At 39.9% G+C, this 26,988-nt stretch overlaps 3 protein-coding genes and 1 long non-coding RNA gene across 6 annotated transcripts in view; 1 reads left to right on the top strand and 3 right to left on the bottom strand.

Moving 5' to 3' along the window:
* LOC143188054 (basic helix-loop-helix ARNT-like protein 1) overlaps positions 1 to 6,172 on the bottom strand; it is a 52,927-nt gene extending 46,755 nt beyond the window's left edge. Inside the window, exon 1 of the mRNA XM_076392093.1 lies at positions 6,039 to 6,172. The gene's annotated coding sequence lies outside the window, so the exon portion shown is untranslated. The remainder of the gene's footprint in view (positions 1 to 6,038) is intronic.
* A 497-nt stretch (positions 6,173 to 6,669) lies between these two features.
* Positions 6,670 to 9,150, bottom strand: LOC143188058 (uncharacterized). Its single transcript, XR_013003458.1, has 2 exons — positions 9,060 to 9,150; positions 6,670 to 7,251 (listed from the first exon to the last, which is right to left on the bottom strand). It is a non-coding gene; the product is annotated as an uncharacterized LOC143188058 (long non-coding RNA).
* Positions 9,151 to 9,357: 207 nt separating this feature from the next.
* On the top strand, positions 9,358 to 13,426 carry LOC143188057 (uncharacterized). The gene is made up of 6 exons (XM_076392100.1): positions 9,358 to 9,915; positions 10,559 to 10,588; positions 11,178 to 11,368; positions 11,552 to 11,746; positions 11,970 to 12,209; positions 12,308 to 13,426. Exons 1-6 carry the CDS (start codon positions 9,699 to 9,701, stop codon positions 12,473 to 12,475), a joined length of 1,041 nt encoding a protein of 346 aa, XP_076248215.1. The 5' UTR covers positions 9,358 to 9,698; the 3' UTR covers positions 12,476 to 13,426.
* A 348-nt stretch (positions 13,427 to 13,774) lies between these two features.
* Positions 13,775 to 26,988, bottom strand: part of Ethr (ecdysis triggering hormone receptor) — a 43,339-nt gene continuing 30,125 nt past the window's right edge. For 2 of the 3 annotated variants that reach the window (XM_076392087.1, XM_076392086.1), the window contains exons 4-6: positions 25,278 to 25,386; positions 24,743 to 24,814; positions 13,869 to 15,298 (exon numbers count right to left, since the gene is read on the bottom strand). In XM_076392087.1, coding sequence (XP_076248202.1) covers positions 14,572 to 15,298; positions 24,743 to 24,814; positions 25,278 to 25,386 — 908 coding nt within the window. In that variant the 3' untranslated portion in view covers positions 13,869 to 14,571. Of the gene's footprint in view, positions 15,299 to 24,742; positions 24,815 to 25,277; positions 25,387 to 26,988 lie in introns of all 3 variants that reach the window. The other variant, XR_013003453.1, reaches the window with a different exon arrangement.

The raw sequence follows: 26,988 nt of genomic DNA, 5'->3' as shown, positions 1-26,988 counted from the left end.
CTTTCGGTCCTTTTCAGGAGTCTACCCTTCAGCTTCTGTCCGAGTACTGATGAATTTTACAGGGGTGTTCGACAACAGGTGGAAGAAATGTGTCTGACTTTGGACCTATAAATGCAGAATATTTGACTACGAACCGAATCCCCTCATCTCTAATCTCTTAACAGAGTTCTAGCAGATACGGCCGACTCTAGGAGATTTGCCTAAATTAGAATACACTAAAATGAGCAAATGAGAATCGTTAAGGGATTGTCGAACAGAGTGAATACCCTTTCTGGGCGCCCTAATAGAATTCCCCTTTCACGTGAATGGAAAGGGAGTTCTATAGTTAATTTCAGTTGGAAATAAGAGAACAAGGAGGAACTGAGAACGACCTAAGATTCATCCACCTCTCGTACCATCGAACTCTACGATATCTTCCGAGCAGTCACGACATTCCTTCGCGGAAATGTAATCACGAAAGTTCGCGGAGACCTTTTAGATACCGCGAGGATTTCATGCTTGCACGAGTATATCTCTGTAGGCATATATCTATGTAGATCGAAAGAAACGCACGAGGAGCACTAGACATGAGGTAGGACGGAGGCAGAGTCCTTTGCCCCTCAAGCACGGGGCAGGATGTACACGTGGCCCGACTTCGAACACTATCTGCGGTGATATACCGTACGGTAAGTGATGAATCTTACTTCACTGCCCTGCTCTTACGCAAAGAAAGAATGGATTCGCGGTATACACACTTCGTAGCAAAATTAAAGAGTCACTAATTTTGGGCAAAAAGTTCATCATCTTTCAGCTGCTGTAACTTTTTGAAGAAAAATTGCAGAGAGGTGAGCCTGGTCTCTTTTCAAAGGGGAAACCTTCTACTTTCACACCCCTGACTTGAATTTGTTCGAAAAAAATCCTCCACTTCATGACACGCAAAGAGAGATAGGGTGATTTCTCCCCGAATGTTTTTCAACTTTAGATGACTGTCAGAGACTTGATGAATTTTTTTTGCGACATCTTTTGGGGGAATATCAAAGCTGGAACCCTCCCCTTTCCAACGAGACCTTAGCGAGTGCTCTGCGATTTTTTTTTGCCGAGTAATCGCTCTCTGAACGAAAAGTGAGCCGCCAGCCCGGAAATCGCGCATCGATCCAGAGGCTGAAAAAGTGGCTAATGTTTAAGCTGCTGTAACTTTGTGAAAAAAAATCGCAAGGAGACGAGCCTGGTCTCATTTTGAAGGGAAAACCTTCTACTTTCACACCCCTAACTTGAATTTGTCCGAAAAAAATTCTTCACTCTACGACACGCCGAGAGAGAGAAGATTGTTTTCCTCTGAATGTTCTCCAACTTCAGACGACTGTCAGAGAACAGATGAATTTTTTTCGCCACAATTTTTGTAGCGACATTGAAGCTGGAACCCTCCCCTTTCGAATGAGACCTTGGCGAGTGCTCTGCGATTTTTTTTCGCCGAGATATCGGGCTCTAAATAAAAAGTGATTTGCCAGCTTCAGGATCATCGCTTCATTCAAAGTGTAATTTGGATATCACTTCATTCAGAACGCGATATCTCGACGAAAAAAAAATCGCAGAGCATTCGCTAAGGTCTCATTCGAAAGAGGAGGGTTCCAGTTTCGATATCCCCATAAAAATTGTTCCCAAAAAAATTTATCAACTTCCTGACAGTCGTCTGAAGTTGGAGAACATTTAGGGGAAAACAACCTTCTCTCTCTCGGCGTGTCGTAAAGGGGAGGATTTCTTTAGACAAGTTCAACTCAGGGGCCTGAAAGTAGAAGCTTTGCCCTTAAAAATAAGAGTAGGCTCACCTTCCTGCGATTTTTTTTGACCGAGTTACATCAGCTCAAAGATCAGTTACATGTTAGGCCCAAAACTAGCAATCGTTTCATTTTGTTGAGAAATGTAGGTACAATTTTTGGTACAGTTCCTTGTTTTCTCGGGGCAAAGAATGTCTGAACTAAAAGCATTAAAGAAGAACAAACATTCAGGCCTCGTTATCCAAACAGAGAAATCTACATAATGTCTGATGCAATCCATTGCAACTTCCAAGTGCAATTTTCAACGTGTTGCACATTCGTATTTAATTATGTGCCTGGTCCTTTCATGTTCACGTGCAAGCATCCCGACAATTTCTCATCGATAAAGCGAGGCCAAAAAAATAGAAGACTACTTCATGGTTTCTAATACGCATTTACTTGCAACTTGCTATCTTATCAAGCGTTGTAAACAAGTTTGCAACACAGTTGCAGTTCGCACATAGCGTGGAAAAAAAAGCTGGCGACTAAGGAATATTCCTTGACGAGCGACGAGGAATGACGACGCAGTACAATTTTCTAGGCGGTGTTATCTTTCGAGAGAAACTTGAATTGCAAAAATCGCAGATTACCAGTAGTTCGCGGAAAACGTTGCCTACTAGTTCTTCCTTTTCTCAACCTTGCGCCTGTCCTGTAGCTTTCAATCTGTTGCAGTGGAATGCATTTTATTTAGAATGCTCTAACTACACACTTTGTATGCGCGATGTTCTAGAGATTATTAAAAGAGTAAATCTTGAGTGAATCTTGATTATTGTATTCTTCACTCCGAAAGAGTGAAGGCAGAGCACTGTGAATCGAAGGGACTTCTGGTCATCGTTCTGGAACCATATTTCATTAACCCGTTGTTGCACCTGCCGCAGGTGCACTCGCGAAAGGGAAATAAGAAATTCAGGAGGCAGCCTCGCGGATTTGACTAGCGAAAAGAATAACCCGGTGCATCGACGAGCCTGATCCTCGCCAACAGATTCAAATCTCTTGATTCCTTTGCGTTCCCCTTTCAGTTCCGTGTGCACGCGCGCGTAAACATGCTTCTTTATTCACTCCCTTAAACAAAGAGAGAACTTTCGCGAACCAAATTCGTACAATCGACAGGTTTTTCTGTTCAACACTTTTATCGCGTCTTCCATATACTCGTCATTTCAATTTTATCAATACTAAGACGATGGCCTTCAATTTTTCGAAAAACTGCTATGTAGAATTAAGGTACGCAAAGGATAAAACTAACTCTTTTCTAATCGTGCAATTATTGGCAGACAAATCAAAGATTAAATGCTACCTAGAAAATTTAGTAATACCTAAGCTTTAAAAATTGTTTAGAGGACGACAAAATTTGCTTTCAGATCGCTAATATTTTTCGATTATTTTGCTCGTAAAAAAATTATCTGGATAGTGTGACTCACAAGTAGGATCTCGTCGATCGGAGACGATCTCGTCGCGAGCGTTAATCGTTCAGAACCGTGATTGGAAGCGAGCACATTGGACGATCATCAACAAGTCCCTGAACTTTTTCCAATCCGACTGCGCGTCAAGCATCACGTGACGAACTAACAGGGGACAAAGGGAGTTGAGGCGGAGAACTATGTTAACGTGCACGATATCCTCTTACGAGCTGCAACATCTCCGATGCACGCGGTGCATGCCAAGAATAAATATTACCCGGTCAGGCGTGTTGCGCGTCACTTGCCTGACCTAGTTTAATCTAAGATCATTTTGCGCTAACTGAGTAAGTTAAAATAAGGGTAAATGAGCTTGGACCTGAACGGCACTTAGGAATTATCGAGAAAGCTTCCTAATATTGCTGGAAAAGGTATTTCTATGCAACAATACTGAGCTAGTTTAAGGGGAGAAGAAGTTATATGTTTTTGAATGTACAGATGCTAAGAATTTCCTGAATAACTGACAAAAAATTACATCGAATGATTGGTCTATGGAGATCCCTTGTCTGTAATTCTTCCTATAAATACGTCGGAACCAGGCGCAAGGTATCTAGGTCAGTATGAACGGATCATGTTTACACGTGTTTGCGTTTCAGTACGCTGTCCGATTGCCGCTGCTAAATTTACCGATTCGATAATAACCCGTCCCGTCGTTTTGGTCCACGCTGTGTTTTTCTTTCTCGTCTTCAAGCGCCCATGAAAAAACGACTCGCGAATATACCATAAGCCGCTAAAAACAGTCACCGTGCTTATCGATGCGCGCACGCTAACCATGGATAATATATATACTAGATCTGACGTCTGATTTCTATTTTTATTGATCACCTGAGAGGCAGGGGAAGCCCCTTAACTTTAACTCATCGATTCAAGATGAAACATTCGGAAATATTAATCAGTTTTAGACTTTCTTTATTGATAAAAGAATGAAAATTCTTTCTGATATTTGAACCCGCATAACAGGAATTTCTGAGACAGCAGGTCCAATTCTTCTTCATATACTAGCAGCTTTATTTCGTTAGGAATGCATTTCGATTGAATGCTAATGGCGACGCTCATCTTCTCGAAGGAAGTCGCGAACAGGCGACCCTGAATTCATATAGCCAAGGAATGAGTTGTTAATGACCGTACATTCGATCCTATGGATCGAGTTTACACTTTGTTATCAATTAGACGAAATTCAATCAAGGAAATGAAATGTTTGCAGGCATCTATTTTCTTAACATCAGTGTTTATGCCCCACGTTCAATTTCCAATCCATAAATACAATTCCGATATTTTTTTCTCGAGGTTAAATTTAGAGCGTAGCCGAAGAATCCGATTTCGTAAGAACAGTAAAAATAATACACGCGAACCGGTAGTGAAGTCTGATACGAATTTCGGGTTCAAGGTCGACTCGAGTCCCTGAGACTCTAACGAAGTTTAAATATAAGTAGAAGCATTGACCACGCTTAGCTAATGCTGGTAAATTTAACAAGGGTTCGATGACCTTACGTTTACGTGTGGAAATACCTTTCGAGACAGTTTTCTCAATTTCAACGTTTACAATTACAAAGTTGTCATTTACCTGAGTCAAAGACGCATTTTTATTATCTCATATATGTATAATTCTAGTGGGTCTGGATTCGAACCGATGATTATTCACCTGATTTACAGAAACAGATGTTATTTATTGTACACCCGCTCCTAATGAGCTTAATGACAGCAATTAACGTTAAAGTGCCTGAAGTCTATTTAAAACCTCTGTACTTTAAAAAGAGAACATGAATCACGAATGTCTAGAATAGTGACCTCTATCGACGAAACGTGTTCGGGCAATGGAACAAGATCAATTAACGTACTGCTTTATCGACGGAGCAGGCCCAAGGGCAATGACCTCAATATTGAGGAGCGCTTGACCTATATATCAATACTGTATCCAGCATGCGTACACGTGTATAGTTCGCGTTCTACGTCTTGTATTAAAGCATCTTCTATTCTACAAAATACTCCCATAATAACCCAATAACTTTGGAAGCTAAACAAACTGCAGACTACCTTATTCACAGATAAATAAAAATAACAAACTCTCGAAGATAACAGTCGAAGGTCACGTTCCACGCGTTACACTATCCAATCACAAAGTTATCAGTTATTAGACGATAATAGAAGTCGCGTCGAGCACATAAATGTCGCTAATAGAACGCGTAATGGCTGGGAAATCGAGCAAAACCGAAGCTGTTGTTATTAACATGATTAATATATTCACGGCCACTGCCAAAGAGGAGTAGCTTTAAATAACTAGCCAATCGGGAACGTTTCAACTGAGGTCAACAGCATAACGCTGATTGCATTGTTTACTATGAACTATTACTTGTTAGCGAACTGCGCACAAACATCGAGTGATCTATTATAGAAGAATTTCGATTGTTCGAGCCTTTATTGAAGTCAGAGATATGTAAACCCAATCTAGCTTAACACGAATCTGTAAACAGTCGCATGCAATGCGTCACGTCGAACCTAGCAAGAGAAAAATCGATTCTACTTTCTGCTCCGAGGACAGATGCTAAGGGAAGGTCGAAAGAGGGCAACATCCTAGAAGTCAATGTCCTGTCGATGACAACAAGGAACACACCCGAATCAGGTCGTAAATGAATTCACCCATGTCACGTACCAATAACATTCGAATGGTTCGATAACACGTTTCAATGACGAATCGATATACTTGTACATACATATGCGTGAGTACTGTAGTAGAATAGAACAGAAGGTGATTTGTTATTGGGAAGGGTATTTGAAGTTACGAGTTGCGTACCTGCCACCTCGAGGCCACTACCAATTATGCGTCTCGTGGTATGAGAATCCAGCGTCAGAAAAAATCCGATCCAGCCGCGACCGGCTGTTGTTTTCGTCACAAAACACGGCACATCTTATCGCACGACATCGCACAGGTTCATTACAGTGTTGACTTTTCCCGCTTGAGCGAACGAACGTCGCAAACAAACGTGGTTTACACGGATTCACCTTCGCACTCGACGCAGTGCCGCCATATTTCCTGTTGTCCCAACTGTTCACTGGCTGACCATGGACTACAAGGTGAATCGAGGTGGGACCAGTCGCGCAGGATTTTCGAACGACTGCTTGCGCGTGCGCGCCTCGTGCTGGCGCTTTTTTTAAAATACGATTCTCGGCTTTGAGAAAATTGTGATAATAAATGAGACATCTATAGTGTAAACAGATGTTTTCCTTTTCAATTTATTATAATACGCAATGTGATAATACGTGACTGTTTCTACCTTTAATGTTACTGTAAACATTTTTTTAATCAAATGTATTGTTTAGGGAACAATATAACGAGATTAGGTGATAGTAAATATTGTAAATAAGATACCATTAGGTGTATGAACATACCATGGTATGTTCAGATACCCTAAAACGCAGTTCATTGGAGATGTCGCTATAGTACGGCTAACTGTAGTGACATCTATATTATTCAGATTTTGGCTACTTTATCGACCAGTCGATTGGTAATGAGCGGGTAATATGGAATTTTTCAAATTCAAATGCTGATATCTGGATAATGTGTCGAGAGTCGAAGCCTGACATGACAGTAGTCATACCTCGATTCTCAGAAGTACAAAAGCTACATCCTCTATTGGTATAAATAAAATAAAGTAAACAGCATTTTCCTTTATCACTTGAAATTACAGAGACAAAATAGAGAAAATAGTGTAATGGGACACCTTGTACATTAGGTGATAAGATAGGTGTACGTTCTCGCTCTCTAAATAGAGTTATCAGCATCAGTGGTGAAAGCACGATGTATTTCCTACAATTTGCCGCACGAAAGTCACAGAGGGCGTTTAAAAATCAATGAATTTGTAGGAGGTCGGTATTTCAGAACATGAGAGAGTACCTAGGATAGACTATCTTATATCTACTAACAATTCGCAGAACAAGTGTAGAAATTAGAAATATTAATTAGACTCATCTTCCTTTGATATCTGCATTCGATGGTTACCTAAACCCTGTGGGTACAAAAATGAAAAACATCAAGGTGTAGCACGTTACATAAAAAAATAGAGAAAAGCAAAAGAAAGGGACAGGGTGCATAAAAAATACGAAAAGTATACGAAATAAATTTAAAATTTAAGTAAAACTTATCGATGGTCCAAGATGACCAGTGGTCAGGTCAAGCTGACCAGTAACCAGTGACCAGTGGAGTCTAGATGTCCAGTAGTCCAGGATGGTCCAGGATAGTCCGGACCCCGAGGAGGATCCGCACCCGCTGGAGGACCCGCAGCGAGTGAGGAACTCAGAGTCCTGCAAGGGTATTTATACTCTCTCGGGGAAGCTGGGGAACCAATGAGAAAAGTTCTTCGAGTGGTAGGAATTTCAAGATTGATTTAACGAAGAATAATTTGCGAAAAATTCATATTTTCCATTAAATAAACATTGCAATAACAATTGTTGTTATATATATTGTTAATAACAATCGTAAACAGTGACTGGTACAAATTATAAACATTTATAATTGTTAGTTAAAGAAATATTAAGAAATTTTCGGGAATTGCGAGATTAATTGAACGAAGAATAGTGTATGAAAAGTTAATAATTTCCACATTCATTAATTAACAATTATACATATCGATAATTTGCACAAATACAGGCTGTATGTAATTGTTATTAACAATATGTGTACCAGAAATTGTTGCTGAGACGACTTTTTTATGGAAAATATGAATTTTTCGCAAATTATTCTTCGTTGAATCAATCTTGAAATTCCTACCACTCGAAGAACTTTTCTCATTGGTTCCCCAGCTTCCTCGAGAGAGTATAAATACCCTTGCAGGACTCTGAGTTTCTCACTCGCTGTGGGTCCTCCAGCGGATGCGGACCTCCCAGGAGATCCTGGAGGGACTCCTGGGTCCCGGATCACACTGGACGATTGGACTACTGGACGCTTGGACTCCCGTGGCCAGTGGTCGGTGGTCAGTTTGACTTGACCACTGGTCATCTTGGACCACCGCTAAGTTTTGCTCAAATTTTAAATTCATATCTAGTGTTGCCTTCTCTTTTTTGTTTCCCCTATTTTTTATGTACCTTGACCATGTCTATCACTTTTTTTTTTCTTTTTTTTTTTTTTTTTTTAAATATTGTATCTGTTCTGCTTCACTGTATACCTTAACGATACACACTCTCTAGTAGGTAAACTCCAAGACAAACCCAAATCTCCTGAAAATGTGAATTACGTTTGCAAGTACAAATGCATCTGCTGATAACTTGCGTTTAAATATTCCTCGCACTCGCGCTTCGCGTGTAGTGATCAACACTCCTGCCCTACTTTTACATAGCATGCGTACACATCCAATACCACGACAGAAAATACTGCATCGAGCGCAACCGACCGCCAAGACCAATACCAACTACCGAAACGTCGCACAGTATGCATATGTCTTAATCTCCCTGCACATCTACTAGTCGTTGCAGATGCCTACTCAGTTTTTTTCTCTTCTCCTAAGTAGTTCCTATTCCCAATCGTGCGTTCAATATTCGACGTTCAGCGTTCCTGTGAGCCGTGATGCAGTTAAACTATATTTATACGCGCGTTCCCTGCTGCTTCGACACACAAGCAATACAGTATTCTCGTCGTAAGAAGTGTAAAATTAACGCATACTCGCTATGGAGTCACAGCCTTGAATCAAAACCACGTGCATTGTGAAGACCTCGGGTCAAGTTATCATTCCTATTCATTGCCTTGGTTCTCACCTGCCCCCAGTAAATGTGTGATATCAGTGTATATGTGTGTGTGTGTTACAGAGACACGATGACAAACCTTTTCAAATATAAAGCCGAAACACACAAGCATCGCGTGGTGGCATGAAAACACAAAACACTATTTTTTTACGTGACATCCAAAGTGTGAGCCGACATTTATTTTTCCCTTGTTTTAAATCTATTCTGCTATAGTACGAAATAAATTTGTTTACCTACGTAAACAGTCGACGAACGACTCGTTACTACAGAGGACCTCTACTACGATTCAACTACGACCTTATCGGTTCCCAACTTCTATTACGCATGCGTCTTCAGGAACCACCATCGTGAACGTAGCTCCAGACCTTAAATAAAATGAAATTTCTGAAATTGTGTATTCATATTTATTTAATACAATTTCTCCTAATTGAGACGCAATACTGATTTAAGAGCACCATTTGCTAGTTATCTTTTAAAGAGAAAATGTTGCCTCACTTTTTGACGTCTCTCCTTCTTCGCTCAGCAAATGGTCGATAAGAACTTGGCGATACACGTTTTGTATCAGCCGATAAGCTCAGAAATTGATGAGATACGGCTACGATAGGAACATTCACTTCCTGGAGTCTCGACCGTGATCTTTCGCTCGATCCTCCGCGTCGCCACGTGCAAGGTAGCCTCCAACCTGTTGCCACTTTACTCCGATCCGCGGGGAAAAGGGATGTGTACGTCTAGTAGCGAAGAGTCGTGCTCCCAGTGTCTGCACATGAATGTTCTCAGGTGTTGGCGACGGAAATGGTACGGGTTGATCACCCTGATTGCTCTGCTGTCTATTGTTCTAGTGATTGTCTGGCGATCGGTATACGCGTCAGATAGTTATTTCGTGGGACAGTGTGATGGGTCTATGGACAATGAGTTGGAAGAAGTGTATCAGAACGGTATGTAGATTTCCTTGTGTTATTATCGGCCAGGGTATTATCATAAAACTTTGGAGTGAATTGGTCAGACACTGAAGTCTAGTTCGAGGCTCTTGTGCTAATCTAAGGTCGACATCCAGAATGCAGTGTTCCAGTTGACATAAAAATGTGTCACTAAGTCTTCCGTTACATTACGATGAACGTCTGTTGCTGGGTGCTTGACCAAAAGGTTTCGAATTTAAGGTATTAATCTCTCTATATTTACGTACATACGAGTACTATGATGGTATAGCGTTTTTCATGTTAAGAAATTAAAATAAACTAATATCAGTTTACTACTTTTTAACTCAAAATGGTCTAGTTTTTATAAAAGAGACGCTGATAAATTAACAATTAGGATATAACAGCGAAAACCTTTACGTTTTGAAGAAAATTTAATCCAACCGGAGATATTTTCCAGTAATAAAAATAACAAATTTCTTGTTCTACTTTTCTATAGATAAATAATATTGAATAGAAATATTAGAAATATTGAAAATAGTGAAGTAAGTCATCAGAATTATCAATCGCATCGAAGCATGAGAATATTCTGGCCGATACGCGGCTTATCGTATTATATGATTCCACTGTATTCGTAAAACGCCCTATTTTACTGCTGTTACAGTTTTGAACAGGTGGTACAACTTCACCGACGGTGAGTTTAGACGATAAAAATTGTTTTCTAATTCTGTGTGTAACTAATGTTCATCAAGGCGATTTAACTATTTTTTGATTTCATAATAGGAGCAGGTGCGCAAGAATTAATTGTTTAACCGCTAGTTCTAAACTCCCGCTATGCAATTCTGTTATGCCAGCAACTGCATGCGTGTTTGCATCAAGGTCATTATTCTCAAATTCATTTTCGTTTAACCAACTGCATCCAAATAATTGACGATGGAAATCTGCTTATTTAGTCTCCCATTTACAAATCGAATTAAATTCTAATTTAAACGCCGCATGTTCTATCCAAACTCGATTTCATTCATGAAGTTATTTAAGACGTCCGGTGACCTGCAACGTCTAATTTAATTGACCGCGAACGGCCTACATTTATCTAGCGTTCACCTTCTAACATCACATCATGATTGTCACATATTAACGACATTACACTTATCAAAATTAGAGACAATTTATGTATCGATCAATCCACTTCTTCTCGTTTGAAATTCTATTGTAACTAATATTTCTAATTCTTCGATTATCTTTGCTTCGTCTATTTTTACTCTTGCTTTTACTCTTCACAGATGTCAGGTGGTATAATGGTAAACCCTTATCACCAGCTTCACCAGACTGGAAACGTTACCTAGCCGAACTTCGCGAAGACTGGATAATTTGGAAGCACGATCCAAATCGACCATACAATCTTGCAGCTCCAAAAGTGAGGGACCAGTCGATGGGCCAAGCAAGTAAAATTCGTCAAGTTCTCAACGACAAGGTAACATTACACAGTATTCCAAAAACACAAATTGATTTTCAATATCAACCTCAGTGGTTTTAATTTTCAATCGCTCTGACAACAGAACTGACTCTTATCTTTCCTTCGTCGTATGAAAGCTACTTTCAAATATTTGTTCTTCGTTTCAGAGATAAAAGTATCTCATTTTTTGTTTACTTACAGAGGGATGGTTTCTTCGTGGAGTGTGGTGCCTATGACGGAGAGACGCGAAGTAACACGTTGGTCTTCGAACGATACCTGAATTGGACTGGTCTTCTGGTCGAAGCTGATCCCATAAACTTCAGTAAAATGTTAGGGAAAAACAGGAGGGCTTACCTGACCCCCACTTGCCTTGGTATTCAACCATATCCCATGCTGGTATGAAATTCTCTAAATGCCTGTCCATTTTGCTATCTAAGAGCCTTAGTAACCCAAGTCCATTTTTCAAAATGACCTCTTATACAGCATCTTACTAGTTATTAGTCACCTCACTGATTATGCATCTTAATTTTATTAGAATAATAGTGGATATTTATACAAATTCCTATTTTCGTATACACAATTAGAGAAATCTCTAATTTAAAAATCGTCTACTTTTTAGAGCTCCTTCTTGATGGCTAATAATATAGGACGTCTTCACGAGCCCAACGCCTCGGACAGCCATTTACCGAATTCCGCGGATGTGGCTCATAGTGGACTCCACATTTCAGTCCAGTGCTTTCCATTTATACATTACATGATTGCACTTAATGTTACTACTGTTAATTACTTTAGTCTCGACGTAGAGGGTAACGAGCTGCAAATACTGAAGACTATTCCTTTCGACGTTATAAACATAGAGGTATTTTGCTAAACATTAGTACAGTACACTCTCTACTAACTCGTCTCAATTTTAGTCTTTTTCAAAAAATTGCAATAAATAAATGAACAATGTTTCAGACACTCTCTGTGGAGTTCTCCCACGTCGCAGCTGGTCGCAAAGAATTAATCGACTTCATGCTATCAAAGGGATACTACGTCTACGATTTTGTCGTAAGATCCGACAAATTAGCTCACGATGTAATATTCGTGAGGAATGACTACCAAGTGACTAGCTCTATAAAATGATCTCACATAGTAGTATAGAATTTTAATGTCTTGTTCCTTGTCCTATAGTTGCGTTAAATATTTAAATAATTTAACTCGCTGCGGCATGTAAGTTATTCTCGTGACCATTAGTCGCCGCTAGTGTGAAACATGTTCCAGATTTAGTTTAATAACAGTATTATATTGAACCAGTAACAATTTTTGTTACAATCATTTCCTTACGCGGAGCAAGCAGCAGAATATTAATATATTATTTCAACTTTATTTTACAAAATATTTACAGGAACATACATTTTGCATAATAAAATAAAGTGTCTCTTTATACGTAGGTATCTCGTTCAACTCCGTGTCGACATAATTGATCGAACGTTTGAAAATAACTATTCCTTGCAAACAATTACTTAGGAACGAAAGAAATTCTCGTATGACACAAGAAAATCTGTAGGCTATCGTTTCGCGGGATATTTTATAATTCCTTTCAAGTCGTTCGTAATTTATTTGGTCTTACGTTCAGTTTGTACACTGCCAAAAAATTGTAAATAATTTATCTTAGCATTTGTCTCCTATTAGAGATTAAGAAATACACATAAATAATTCATTCACGAAAGGAAATGCTGTATACTGCGCATTTTAGAACTACTGGAATGATTCAATGTACAATTAAAGCAACTCGCTACTTATTGCCACATTATGAGCAATAAAGTTTTATAATAAACTCTCCGCGATCGCGATAACAAAAATATTAATCTTCCACGCTTTTTATCGATCACTGTACTTAAACCAGTAACTATTTAAAGCTTTCAGACTAGCTTCGCGGTCCTTTCGACACTTTTACCGGCATAAAAATTAAATCAGACATTTAAGTGTTTCAAAAATACATTTAACTATTAGAAATACCTGTAACTATTCAAGGCGAGGAGAGCGTTCAATTTCTAATCGATTTCATTATCAAATGTGTTATTTTATAAACCCATATAAACGATATAATATAATTATATCGTTTGCGAGAGAATTGTTAATAGATGGCCAAATCGTATTCCAGTATTAACACTCGTAAAGAGTGGAACTATTGTAACATATGTATAGTACAAGTTTGTTGCTATTGTAAAAATAAAAAAAATAAATACAGTTGTCATATTTTCGTCGGTGTTAATACTTTTCAATTTCATATTTCGATAATTATGAAAGTGACTTACATAAAAAATGTAAAAAAGTTGAATTTGTCACTTATTTTCAGTTGTATCGATTTACATTACCACTGTACCTATAGTTCCCAATTAAAAAAAAAAAAAAATAATGTAAATACCTAAGTTCATTCCTGTTCACGTCGCTGATAAAGAGACAACAGCTCCTAGGAATTGAAATCTCTCCTCTGACTACCGCGTTGCTTCTGCCGTTGCGTTTTATCGTCGCCGTCAGAGGGATAACGAATCTCTGATCCCTAAAATGCAGTAACAGAAAATATTGATTAATATCGAGGAGGAAGTAGCACCGCGGCGCACTCGGTCCAGCTACGTCGACAAAGCGTATAGGAACTAAAGACTCGTACACGAGGTTCGCATCATCGCTCTACACATTTACAAGGAGACGCTGAATGTACAATTATTCTTTCTATTCTTCAACAATCGTGAACGTCATAATGTTTCTATGAGCATCCCAGGCCCACCGAGCATTCTTTGAGGTAAATTTACAACTACCGAGACCTCTCTGGTTTTACAAACTACACAGCTCTGAACCCCTAGACTCAGAGGACACACAGACGCAGCCCTTGCACCGAAGAACCCTACTGCTATAATACTTACACGGTAAACGTTCACTTAATTAATCACAGATCCCAAAATTCCATCTACCGTTATCTCAGCCCTAAAGCATCGCTCGTAATCCCATGAAGCTCTACACTGGAGTGGCCCTTGTGGAAACACAGAAGCTAAGGGGCAGTAACTCCCTCGAGTTCTTATATAAAGCATCGACTCGTGCAGTAGTTGAGTAAAAAACGAGAAAACCAACTGAAAACCACATAGGAGTACGAGCACCGCTCGCTAACCCTACTTTCTATTATATTACGGAATGGTTCATGATCACAGACAGTCTCGAATCCTCATCCCCTATCCGCCCTCTCAGACGTAACTCTCCTGCTTCCTGCCGGCGATACTTCCGGCAACGATGGCGGTCTGAAGCGGTAACTTCACTTGTTTGCCGTCGGTGGACGAGTTCCCACTGGGTACCTTGGCGTTGGAGCTCTTGTTGCTGCTGTGCCTCCTCCAGAAGTCCGAGTGATTGCTGCTGCAGTTGGTGGACCCTGTAGTGTAGGTCCCAGTCCTGTCCGAGGACTTCTTGTTCTTCCGTCGATTGGGTCCCAGGCCACATAGCCTAAGGAATCCTTCTCTAAACTTCGTGGACATGAGGTTGTAGAGGATGGGGTTGATGGCAGAGTTTAGGTAAAGCATCACTCGGCAGAAGTAAAGGAGCTTGTAGTATCCCTCGATGCCCAGATCAAGGATCATCTGCGTTGGGACCACGAGGATCCATAGAGTGAGCGCCTTGAAGGGTAGAAGACACAGGAAGAAGCAGAGGACCACTGTTCCTAGCATCAGCATCACCTGTTTTCGGTACTTGAGCAAGTTGTTCGACGAGCCACGACTTATCGTAGGATTCGCCATCAAGTGGAGAGCTATTACTGTATACAGGACGACCAGAATCAGCAGGGGTATTACGAAAAAGATGATGATCGTTGTGAAGAAGAAGGCGATCATCCAATCGTTGTTCGCAACGGTGTTGCAGGTCGGGATGCTCGTGCCGTCTGCATTCTCCTCTACCTCGTAGCTGACCATCAGAAGGATGGGGCTGTGGACAGAGGAGATTATTCAGTTGAGCCTTTTGGGGGATCTTCTGTTAAGCCTAGGTAGGAAGAGGTTCCTTTTTTGGGTATGATACGTGCAAAGTTATTGTATGTTGAGAATGTTGAGGAGGAAACACATACATAAAGGCTAATTGTCAGGGTTATTTATATGGTTCTTAGTTCAATGTGTTAAAATGTCTTCATTATTTTGAACGTGACTTCTAAAGCCACTCCCATTGCTATAAATAGTTCTAATGGATACACAACAAGTACATCAGTGGGCGAGGTCAGGTGATATAGGAAGAGGGTAGCTAAACTGAGTCATTTTCAGCGATCACTTTATCTTGTCTAGACTATAGCTGCCTTCAATTAATAGGATACGAATGCAAATACTTTATTTCTATTTGCATACCATCGTCATGAATTTATAATACCAGTTTTGATCATCAAGAAAAGATGAAATATGTACCTACTATACATTTTTAAAGTCACACCGGTTGCGATTTATTACCTCAAGATAAATAATCAGTCGATTTTCAATTATAATTGCGTAATCATTTGCGTCAGTCGTACCTGGCTGTTTAATGATGATTGAAAAAATTTACATATGTAACTCTCAGCGATAGAATACAATGAGTTCGTCGGTAGATTCTTATTGACTGTGAATTAACATGGGCAATAGTGTAGAATGTCTGTAAGTTTTCCTTCGCTTTTAATTAATCCTTTCTTGCAAAATATTTTCTGTGGTATTTTCAAGCATCACTTTACTTTCAAGAGTTTTAAACTTCAAAGATTTTTCATGTTTTCATCTCTTTCTTCTAGCTTCGTTTTAGTAAAGTTGCTGAAGAATTTCTTTACAGACCCACGGTAAGAAATCACTTTGCTGAGCAGAAAAACGAAATCCTAAAATTCCTTCAGATCCACGTACACCACCATCCAACTTCATTAATATTCAGGGCTACAATCTCTGCGAGCTGTAGAGTTCAGGGTTGCCCACCTATTTTCATTTTTCTCCAAATCCTCAATTCTTATATTCACAGACAGTATAGTATAATGTCTCTGAAATTCGTATTTCAAAAATCTTCCAAATCTCTAGCTAGACCATATTTCACAACACTCCACCTAAGTCCCCATTTTTAGGGAAGCCACTTGCTACGCACTCTTGACCTAAGCTCCCTAAAAATCAGAGAAAATTCTCTTCCTGTTCACTGGTGTCCGTCCTCCTGGCAGTGGCAGTGTTCTCCCTGAATCGACCAGTGACCTCACAATTCGTCCACCTACACAGTCCTAGGAATCCCTTCCTGAACTTGCTGCTCATCAAATTATATAGTACAGGGTCCAGAGCACTGTGCAGGTAGAACATGATCCTGCTGAAGTTCAAGAGCATGAAGAACGTGTCGCGATCAATGGCAGCGATCTGCTCTGCAGGGGCGACGATTATGTAGAAGATCAGGATTCTGTATGGCGTGAGGCAGACGAAGAAGCTGAAGACCACTGACAACAGCATTGTAATCACGTGCTTCTTTGCTCTGGCATGGTAAGTGTCGCTGGTGTTGCTGGTAGAAGGATCTGGTATTAGGTGTCTAATGATAAAGGCGTAGAGGATCAGAAGGATGAGTAGGGGCAGGAGGTAGAAGAGGAGGACGAGAAGCAAGAAGAAGACCACTGTGGCGGTGGTGTCGGCCATGGTCAGGCAAACGGGGATCGAGTTCCTTGTCTCTTGGTCACTTCTGCTTTCCTTCACGCGCACCTCCCGGTATTGAGAGACCCAGATTATGGGACTGCAATCAAGTGAATATACGCATGTCGTTGAATTAGATGTGCTCAGTAGGGTGAACCATGAAGATGGACGAACGACCATCTGTTGGTCTTAGGTCTGACCTTGGATAGGTTGTCTTTTGCTTCAAGCGAGTTTTAGCCCCTAAACCAGCTGGGATATATGACGAGTTTCCTTTAAAGCGGGGTGGAACTGGATAAAGACAGGGATTGGAGGCGGCAAATTGAAATATTGGATGATGCCTTGAGCTGTATTTAGCAAAGCGGAGAGCTTGCAAGCGACTAGTCAATCGAAGCTTTGTTTACGTTTAAATATTGAAATATTTGAAAAAATCAATACCTGACTATTGGATAATTGAAAAGTTCGAAAATTTGAATATTTAAAAATTTCTGAACCTTCACCAATCTATAATAAATGACACAAAAAAGGTGTCACTATCATCACTCTTATTATAAACCACCTTGTATAGTTGGAGAAGAGTAGACAAGAAATCTGATGACCTTTCACTTTCCATCCAAGCAAAGACATCGATTACACTAATCGGTGGTATCACTTTCCACGGCTGAGTGGCTCTCAACTTTTTCAAGCTAGTCTCGCCGGTCGAAAAGGGAGAACAGCTCGCTATCAGAAGACGGCTCTCCCACGCAGCCAGACCAAATATCCTTGTTGCTTTCCTTTTCACCCAGGCCTCGGGGCTCCTATCCAAACTTCACTCGGAAAACGACACCGTGATATTGAATTTCCCTCTGGGTGCCCGATGTAACGCAATTTTCGATAATTGCGAGGGTCGAGTTTTTCCTCTCGGCGAAGAAGAAACGCTTGCTTTCGTGAAACCTTCTTACAATACGCTTGCTTTAAGTAATCACCTTCATTCTCTTGTAGCAACATTTCCACAGACTTTCTTTTTCCTACAAATTTCTTCCTCTAATCTACCTCCCCTTTCTAAGCGAGCTCCATTTTCACTTAATTATCCGAAAATAGCGATCCAAGAGTGTTAAGTTCGCGTATTTTATAGATTGCTCAACGCTGTCTTAGCTCGAGTTGCTCTCGTTATCAGAACCGAGCAGACCTGCTCCAAACTGGTCGGAAGGAGCAATACGCTGAACTTCCAAGAAGCTACACGTCATTCTGTCGATGCTGCTAGTAAAATTACTCCATAGATCAGACTGCCGGTGGGCAGGAGAGCGATCCATCAACTGTATTGTGTCGCATGGCGCGCGCCAGCCACGCGCTCGGTGTTACATTGAGAAGACTTTCCTGAAATTATGCGACGACAGGCATTTATCTTCCTCTCGAGCCTAATAAACAGGAATATGCTTGCTTATTCAGTTCTCCAGTAACTAGTAGCACACGCTTCCTCCCTCCAAGTTATGATCTACATAAATGCATATATGAATTGTTATGCATTTGCCATTAATTTTGTCTTACTTCTTGATGAAACTTTAGAAACTCCCATTCTAAAGACTCCAAACTATCATAAGTCTTCATTCACCTCTCGCACTATGAGGCAATTAATATCAGCTTCAAAACTGAATTCAGTGCTTTAAATCTCAACTAGTTAAACCTCCAACCCAATTTCAAATTTTTTAAAAGCTGCAGCCTCTGAAACCCCATGAATATAAAACAGGAGTGATAAATGAATCAACCTCAAAAAACTCTCATCTTCAACTACAAAGATCATCTCCATCGTCCGCCAAAATTCTGAATGCCATTCTTCATCAGACTTGTTGCATTTTGGTCAATTTCCATCCTCAAGCTTCCAAATTCTCATCATTCCTCGTTTGCTCGCCACAGGGCAATCACATTTCATTCCTTTATCGCGTCCCAGAAAAACTATGTCGAATAAAGTTGAAGAACACCTCCATGAATCACGCGGAAAAAGTCGCGGAGATGTTACGGGCAATTAATCAGACGAATAGTCGACGCCAGCAAGAGATTCTGGAGATATGCTCGCGACAGAGAACAGAAGCCAGTGCTTCTGACTTCCAGAGCGAGTAAAGCTAGTTCTTAAAGGGGATCCTGGCAATGGAAGTCTTTTCACAGTGTTCACAACGAGAATCTTTTGACTCACTTCACGCAGAGCTTCGTTTATTCAAGAACGCACTCCGTTAAAGGTAAGCTATAACGAGGCTGTATTACAATAATGCACAAGAGAGCGATGGATTCTTGGAGGGTCTCTTCGAAGCGTTTTGTACCTCCAGCTTGCGTTTTTCGAAGGAGCATTGTTCGATCGACCCGTGTAACACAGGAAAAATGGTCGATGGTTCTTGAGAATTTTTAACTTCTTATTTTACGTTTTTGAGAATGTTGAATTCTTTGGAAAATTGTGTCATTTTATATTTTCAAGTGAACATAGGAAATTCGTTGAGGTGGCTTGACTAGAAAATAAGGAAGTATTCCTGAAGAAGTTGGGGGAAGAATTTAAGTGAATAAGGTGGTTAAAGTATGTTAAAAGTAGATTCTTAAAATCGGACTTCCATTAATTAGTCCCATCTAAAATCTTCAGTCTTGCAAGCGAAGAGAAACAACCTTCTATTTTTAGCCTTCTTTCTTTTGTTAAAGAATCAGAGATTGATCCGATATCAGAAACATCTCCAAGGGGAAACGAGGCTAAAATTCTTCCAGGATCACGACCGTCTCGGATCCTTCTTCAATCCCTTAATCTGTGGATTCTCTGGGTCTGGATTACGTATTTTGTCTCCATCAATAACATCGCCGCGCCGAGCATCCAAGATCACAATTCCATGGAGGGTGTTTTCTACTAACAATGGCCGTATATGTGAGCCAAGGGTAACGCTGAATTTTCTGGTCCATTAGCGAGTTTCAACAATCCGAGCTTAAGCGAATTAGCATATTTTGTGATCCATGAACGTGTCAACTCACAAGCCCATTTCTTCTTCCCATATCTGTATCACTAAAAGAACAAATCAAAAACCAATAGTAAATCAGTATCAACTTTTTCCGTCTTCATCAAGCCTCTCAAAGATCCATCTCTTCCACTTCAGTGCCTCTTCCACCATATTCAACCTTCTCTGTTCAAAAGACAATCTTTCATGTCCCAGCCAGTAATGCATAAATCCAGATGCCTGTGCGCACAGTGCTTTTGGCGTTCGTTGATCTATGGGAGGTCAGAGGTAAACGTAACCGACGCGTGAAGATTTCTGGCCAGGTTAATTCACGGGTGATACTCTTTTTATGACACAGGAGCCAGCCCCTAGCGAGGACTCGTCGAGATAGCAGCGTGCACGACCGGTTGCCAGCCAGGCGCACTCGGACGTGAAGAAAGGAGCGTGGGTCTCTACGATCGAAAAATCGAATTCTCCCGTCCTCCCTGCTCCACCACCTTCGCTGTATTTCAAACAGGTCATTCGTGAAAGTTAATCGAGCCGTCCAACTTGATTTTCACGCGAGAAGGTACCCCTTCGATTCCATTTTGCCTAGAAGCTTCGGGCCTCGTGCCTCCCCTTTACAGATTTTTAGGACCTCCACCAGGCTGGGTTTACGACGGGGACGTTTGAGACACTGCCGTTTCGTGGGAGCATCTGGGGGGAAAGTTTATGGGCTGGTACTACTGAACGAGTAGTTAGGAATCATAGGAGTTGCTTTATTATGATAAAACTCGTGGTTCTGCTGACAGAGTACGTTCAGAGTGTCTTGGAGCTTTGGTGAGGAAGATGCATTTCGAGATAGTGGAGTGACGAAAGATAGGGGCTCCTTCAACTTAGCAGAAGGTTATCCTCCACTCTGCTGTATAGTTCTTCCACTATGCGATATGATGTTGTCTCCTCTATACTCCTTAGGTTTCTTACAATGATCATTCTCGGCTTCTTACTTCATCCTCTATGTTTAGACAGGGGAATACCTTCATCTTTTAAATAATAAATCCATTTTGCAATAGCTTCCGAAATCTGAGTACGTGGTTTATGTTCCCTATACTCCTTCTGGTTTAATGTAAGATAGAGTTTGATAGGGAACTCATTGAGGGTCCTGTTACTACATTTAATTACACAGAGTGGTAGGATTTCCACTTAACGTTTCAGAAGAGATAGGTACATTAGAGAAGAGGTTTATACGTCAGAATACTGATGTAATTTTGCGAGAGCATGCCTCGTCCGTCTCTTAATAATGAACGATCTGAGACCACAAGAGTCTATCAATCTTTAAACTGTTCTGAACAGTGAGGGATAAGCTCGAAAGATTAACTATTGTCTCCCGTGTTATTTGAAGCGTAAGTAGCTAGAGAGAATTGGTTGTCATTAGATTATATATTTCTTCGATTTCTTTTACTGAACCCCCCTAAATTTCTCAGCTTTTTTCCCTTTTAATAATTATTTTGTCAAACAATTTCTCCACAGGTTACCAATGAAATTAACTTTTGAAATTATTAATTAAAACTTTTCCAACAAGCAATCATATTATCCCATCCATTTACATTTTCACTTAGAACTTTTGGTTGCATAACTGCATAGGTCAACATTTAATAATTCTGATTTTTCCATGGACTTTACAAATTACTCTGCAGTTCCACTTATTAAACCCATCGAGCTATTTTCCTGTACAGCCATTTTTGAAAAGCTTGTATTTTTACAAATTAAAACAATGTAGTTTCAATAATACCAACTTAATCTTTCGTAAAAAAATCTCGTCAACTCAACGCTACTACCAAACTATCACCATAAAAATCGAGATATAAAAAGTTGACAGAAAATTAAAATAAAATTTAATCGTAAAACACAGCTCAGAGAACGCTGAAGGTATAAAACACAGATGAAACGGTTCAGAATCCTTCCTGCAACTTTTCAGTTAATTCTTGCCGGGTCATTATATTCTGTCCATTTTCTCACATTTATACCAGAATTCCTCTTTCCCACTATTTTCTAGCTGAGGGTGCAAGTTTCCTAAAAATGTTTCACAGACCATTTTCTTATCAACCTTCGTTTCGCATTCATGGTGATGCATTTTTCAGACTAATTAACATAAAAAAGCTAAAAAATTCCTTACAGAAACGTAACACAAACATTACATAAAATATTGGTAGGTCTTTAAAAGCGTAGAAGAGCGACAAATATTTGTCATGTTTTATTTCTTCCAGAGAGTAGTATTTCTCTCAAAACGAGAATTTAATAATAAAAGTGATATATTTATTGTCGCCATTGTCAGTAGGTGCCTGATTCGTTTTTTCTGCCACCCTTCTTTCACCACAGTGAAAATGCTATGGGTGTTCGAGTTATTTGTCAATGCCAGGAAAAAATATTTCAGATCTGTATCAAAGAGCTATGCACACGATTTGGTTACAAAAATTGCGAATTTTCATTAAAATATCACGAATATACTACTGCTCGCAGAAGAGATAATAAAACATTTTTTATGGCTATATACTTGTTCACTTCCGATAAAAAATGGAGTTGATGTTAAATGAAAAATAAAATATATGCGATTCATATATCTTTGTTCTTTTATGGGATAAAATGTCGGCGTTATCGAAGACAAATACATTTAGGAAGTTTGAATATTAATACTGCGAGTAAGACATGCGATACTCATTCATTTCACAAAACAACAAACATAACTTCCTGTTTTAACAATGGGTTTAGATTATTTAATGTAATTTCTCTGTTTCTCTTCTTTTAGTACTCAAAAGAAGTTAGACTTCTGCAGAACTGCTCTGCAAAAATATTCCACTTCAAAAAGTTGATAAGTGCCGGCGTGGGAATTAATTAAGCACTTTCGTCATGTTCTAGAAGGCACGGATTGAAGGAACTTGGACGAAATCAATGCACATTGCGTAAAAACATTTTGAGCAAAAATTGGCCAACTTTGACTGACGGTAGCTCCGCGAAAAATCGTTGTAGAATCATGATCTTTTTTTTAAATGAAGGCTTGAAGTCTTAATTTCAAGATACTATGTCTTGATTTTAAGTTTACCACACTGGTACCACTGGAATCTCTTAAATCTGAGGCCATGTTTGTTGTACCGTAAATGGCAAAGTTTGACGGAATGCAGGGACTTGTTAAAATTTTTTTCGGAGATGCCGTTTCCAGGACCATAAAGTTCCAACCTTTCCCTTTAATTTAAAAAAAAGATGAAGTCGCTACGATTTTTTTTCACAAAGTTACAGTACTTTGAAGTAACCCTTGCATTTTTGCAGCAAATCAAGTACTGCAAACACATAACAGAAATGCAAGGGTTGCTTTGAAATGCTGTAACTTCGCGAAAAAAAATCGTAGCGACTTGATTTTTTTTTTTAAATTAAAGGGGAAGGTTCAAGCTAGATGCTACTGTAAACCGCATCCATGAAAAAAATTCTGACAAGTCTGTATATTCCGTCAAATTTTATAGTCTGTTACATTGAAAATTGCCAACTTTGACGAGGTGCTAAGACTTGCCAAAATTTTTTTCAGGGATGCGATTTCCAGAAACATGTAGGGTGAACCTTCCCCTGTAACATAAAAAAAAGAACAGGTGGCTGCGATTTTTTTTCGCAAAGTTACACGACTTTGAAGTAACCCTTCCACTTGTGTCATATATTGGCACTACTCGATGCTGGCTAAGAATACAGGGATTACTTTGAAGTACTGTAACTTTGTGAAAAAAAATCGTAGCGACTTCATCTTTTTTTTAAATTAAAGGGAAAGGTTGGAACTTTATGGTCCTGGAAACAGCATCTCCGAAAAAAATTTTAACAAGTCCCTGCATTCCGTCAAACTTTGCCATTTACGGTACAACAAACATGGCCTCAGATTTAAGAGATTCCAGTGGTACCAGTGTGGTAAACTTAAAATCAAGACATAGTATCTTGAAATTAAGACTTCAAGCCTTCATTTAAAAAAAAGATCATGATTCTACAACGATTTTTCGCGGAGTTATCGTCAGTCAAAGTTGGCCAATTTTTGTTCAAAAGTTTTTTGTTGTTTCGCAAACGATTATGTCTTATTTCATCAAAGAAAAACATTTAAAAAGTGACAGAAGACTCCCAGAAGAGAGTTCGTGAAGAGATTTTAGAAGGAAGTGACAGACCACCAAGTCCACAGCTGAAGTGTAAACTTTGATTCTCCTGTTCACTTTTTTAGCACCAGATTGCAGTTTAACTGGGCAACGTCTGCCTCTTTATATGTTATTTACATTTCCAACGAATCACGTTGGGCGTCAAATTATCACCCACAACTGTCTCGTTGACAGAAACTGTAAACTAGGGAAACAGTTTCAGCGGAAGATTTATTCTAAATTGGTTAGACAAAAAACAGCAGGCAGAAATGCAGAAAATAATAAAATATAGAACAAGAATTAATCCCCAACTTTGAAGCCTCAAATCTATTCCAAAAAAAAGATGAACATAAGGAAAAGCCGGAAAGATTTCACGAAAAATCGCAAAGCCAGGTTGAAGTATTCCTACTTCTCGTTTGAAAAGAAAATAAATGTAACGAGGAACAGCCTTCTTTTTCACCGCAAAAGTGTTTTTTCGCGCGGAAGCGAAGAATAAGCGCAAAGAAAAAGAGAATGGAAAAGAAATGAATGTGATACGAGGGAGGGGTAGAAATGGGGTGGACGCGTGAGCCGAGGAAAACGAAAAAAGCGCAACGTGCGTCAGCGGCGAAAGAGGAAGAAGTAAAGTCGAGAGTATCGTCGTTATGAGTCGCGAATGAGCGAAATTTCTTTTTTCTCGAGCCTCACCTCGTGCAGAGGGCCGCCGCCACCCACGCCAGCAGGCAGAGAAACGTCGCCCTGGCCTTCGTGCACACGTATCTGGAAGGAAGAAGAATAGAAATCGGCTAACGTTTCGCGAGATTCGTGACTGACATCCAGGATCGATGCCAAGGAACACGCATCTAATACCAATCGTATTCACGGCAATGTTGGGAAAGCGGTGACAACAGGGTCTGGGAATATGGGGGAGGGGAAACTATCTGCGATCTGGGATGATAAAGTCGTGATTGGTAAAGGAAGATTCACACTTTAGGGAAGTGTTAAGGAGAAATCTTTGGCGCCTATTGACTCAATGATGGCTAGGCAACTGGACTAGCAAGTGTAATAGTTCTGTACGGTAGTATATGTATAACTCATATTTTAGATACACCCGATTCTGTTTGTACAGGAAAATAGATTCCTGAAAAACGCACTGAAAAATCGAGTAAAAAAATGCGAAAATTATAGAAAATAGAAGGAATATGGAGAAATAGAAAACTGGTTCAATTTTTTGTTCACTTACCCTGCCTTGAGGGGTTCGCAGATCGCATAGTACCGCTCAAAACTGATAGCCAGTATCGTTAGAACTGACGCGTGAGCCACTGTCAGTTCTACAAAGGGCACTGCTTTACCTGAAACCAAGGAAACACGCTATGAAAAACACGATCCACTGTCAGTACAAGTTATATATCAATAATTTCCGAAAGCAAATATTTGAACACTGTTTCTTTCAAAGATTCGGTTCATGTATGCACGCGTACCGTTCTATATTCTTTCTTTTACAATGCTAAAAATACCCAATGCCCCAACAATTTCCTCCAGAAGCTATAAAGCAACATTTTTCCTTTTCCACTGATATTTATCCACGAAACAACGAACACAGCAGCCAGTTTCTCTACATTTCCCCACGCGCAAGTATTTGTATGTTTAAGTTAAATGGTCGTTAAACGCAGAAATTAATTAAATTTTCAGGACGGAGACATTTGGTCGACGTGACCCAGAATTCAACGGAAATAACATTTTTTTTTCTCCACCGAACCTGCAACGGAAATGTTTACTTTATTCTGAATTAACTGAATTTCATATTTTCCAAAGTTTCTCATTCGGTAAATTAAGTAACCACTAAGAATTCACCACAAAATATTTCATTAAATTCTCTTCTCTCGATCCTCAGGGAATTAAGAATTACCATTCCCCTAGAACGTGTACTTGAAGTTCTACTTCATCCTTATCTTAACATGAAGAGCTAGGACAGTGTTCTCGAGAAAAGCAGGAGCTAGAAAGAAATAGGATCGTCGAACCTAGTGCAGCGGAGATAGAGTACACGGAAGTGTAGCACCAGGAAAATAATAGTGTCCAGGGGGTCGTGCAGGTTTATTGCGACACCCTGATCGTGGGGCAAGCTTCCTTTCGGGAATCATAAATCTTAAGCCATAGATCTTCCCTTCTCGCTGCTGCAGCAGGGAATTAATCCTCGGCTGCGAAGACGACCGTTGTTTCCTTTTAACAAACGTTCGTAATAATCATGAGCTTACATCGAAAAAGTACAGCACTCGAAAGTGTCCCATTCGATAACGGCAACAAGTGACCGGAAGAGTGGCTGTGTGACAGATTGCAGGAGGAATCGCTCGTTGGACCATTTGTTCCACTTTTTGAGTCTCGAGCAGGATGTCTCTCGTCGACGCAACGATTACGAGCCTCGAATTCTTCCGCGTCGCTTGTGTTTACAGTGACGACAACCCTGACGAGAAATATGTAAGTCAGAATCCAGGGAAACAGATGTTTAGTGATTCGAGTGGATTAAACGCCCCACGATGCCTAATAACTCTTCGCGATTTATGCTCGGGAGCTCGAAACAGAATTTTTACTACCGCTATTGTTAGACACTTTCTTCTAATTCTCTCCTCTAAACTTAGCACGGCTTGGGAACGCGTTGTAATAGCTTCTGGGGAGGTTGTCTCGGATGTGGTTAATTTAGAAGAGACTAATGCAGGTTGAAAGCTTCAAGAGTGTGTAGACAGTGACTCAGAGATTTCTTCATGCAGGATTATTAACCCCTAGGGGTCGAGAACCGAGATATTTGAAAATCTTGAAATTTAGGAAATCGTATGAAAGGTAAACATAAAAAACTAGAAGGAGATAAATGGCAAAAAAAAGTAGGGTTTACGATTAATTAATCTTTCGAGTACATGTGAATCAATTTGTGAGTCACTGTATGCACTTATAAATCGGTC

This window comes from Calliopsis andreniformis, chromosome 2 (assembly GCF_051401765.1).
Source record: "Calliopsis andreniformis isolate RMS-2024a chromosome 2, iyCalAndr_principal, whole genome shotgun sequence".
Taxonomy (NCBI): Eukaryota; Metazoa; Arthropoda; class Insecta; order Hymenoptera; family Andrenidae; genus Calliopsis; species Calliopsis andreniformis.
Note: the sequence above shows the minus strand (reverse complement) of the source record. Positions and strands in the feature narration are given on the sequence as shown.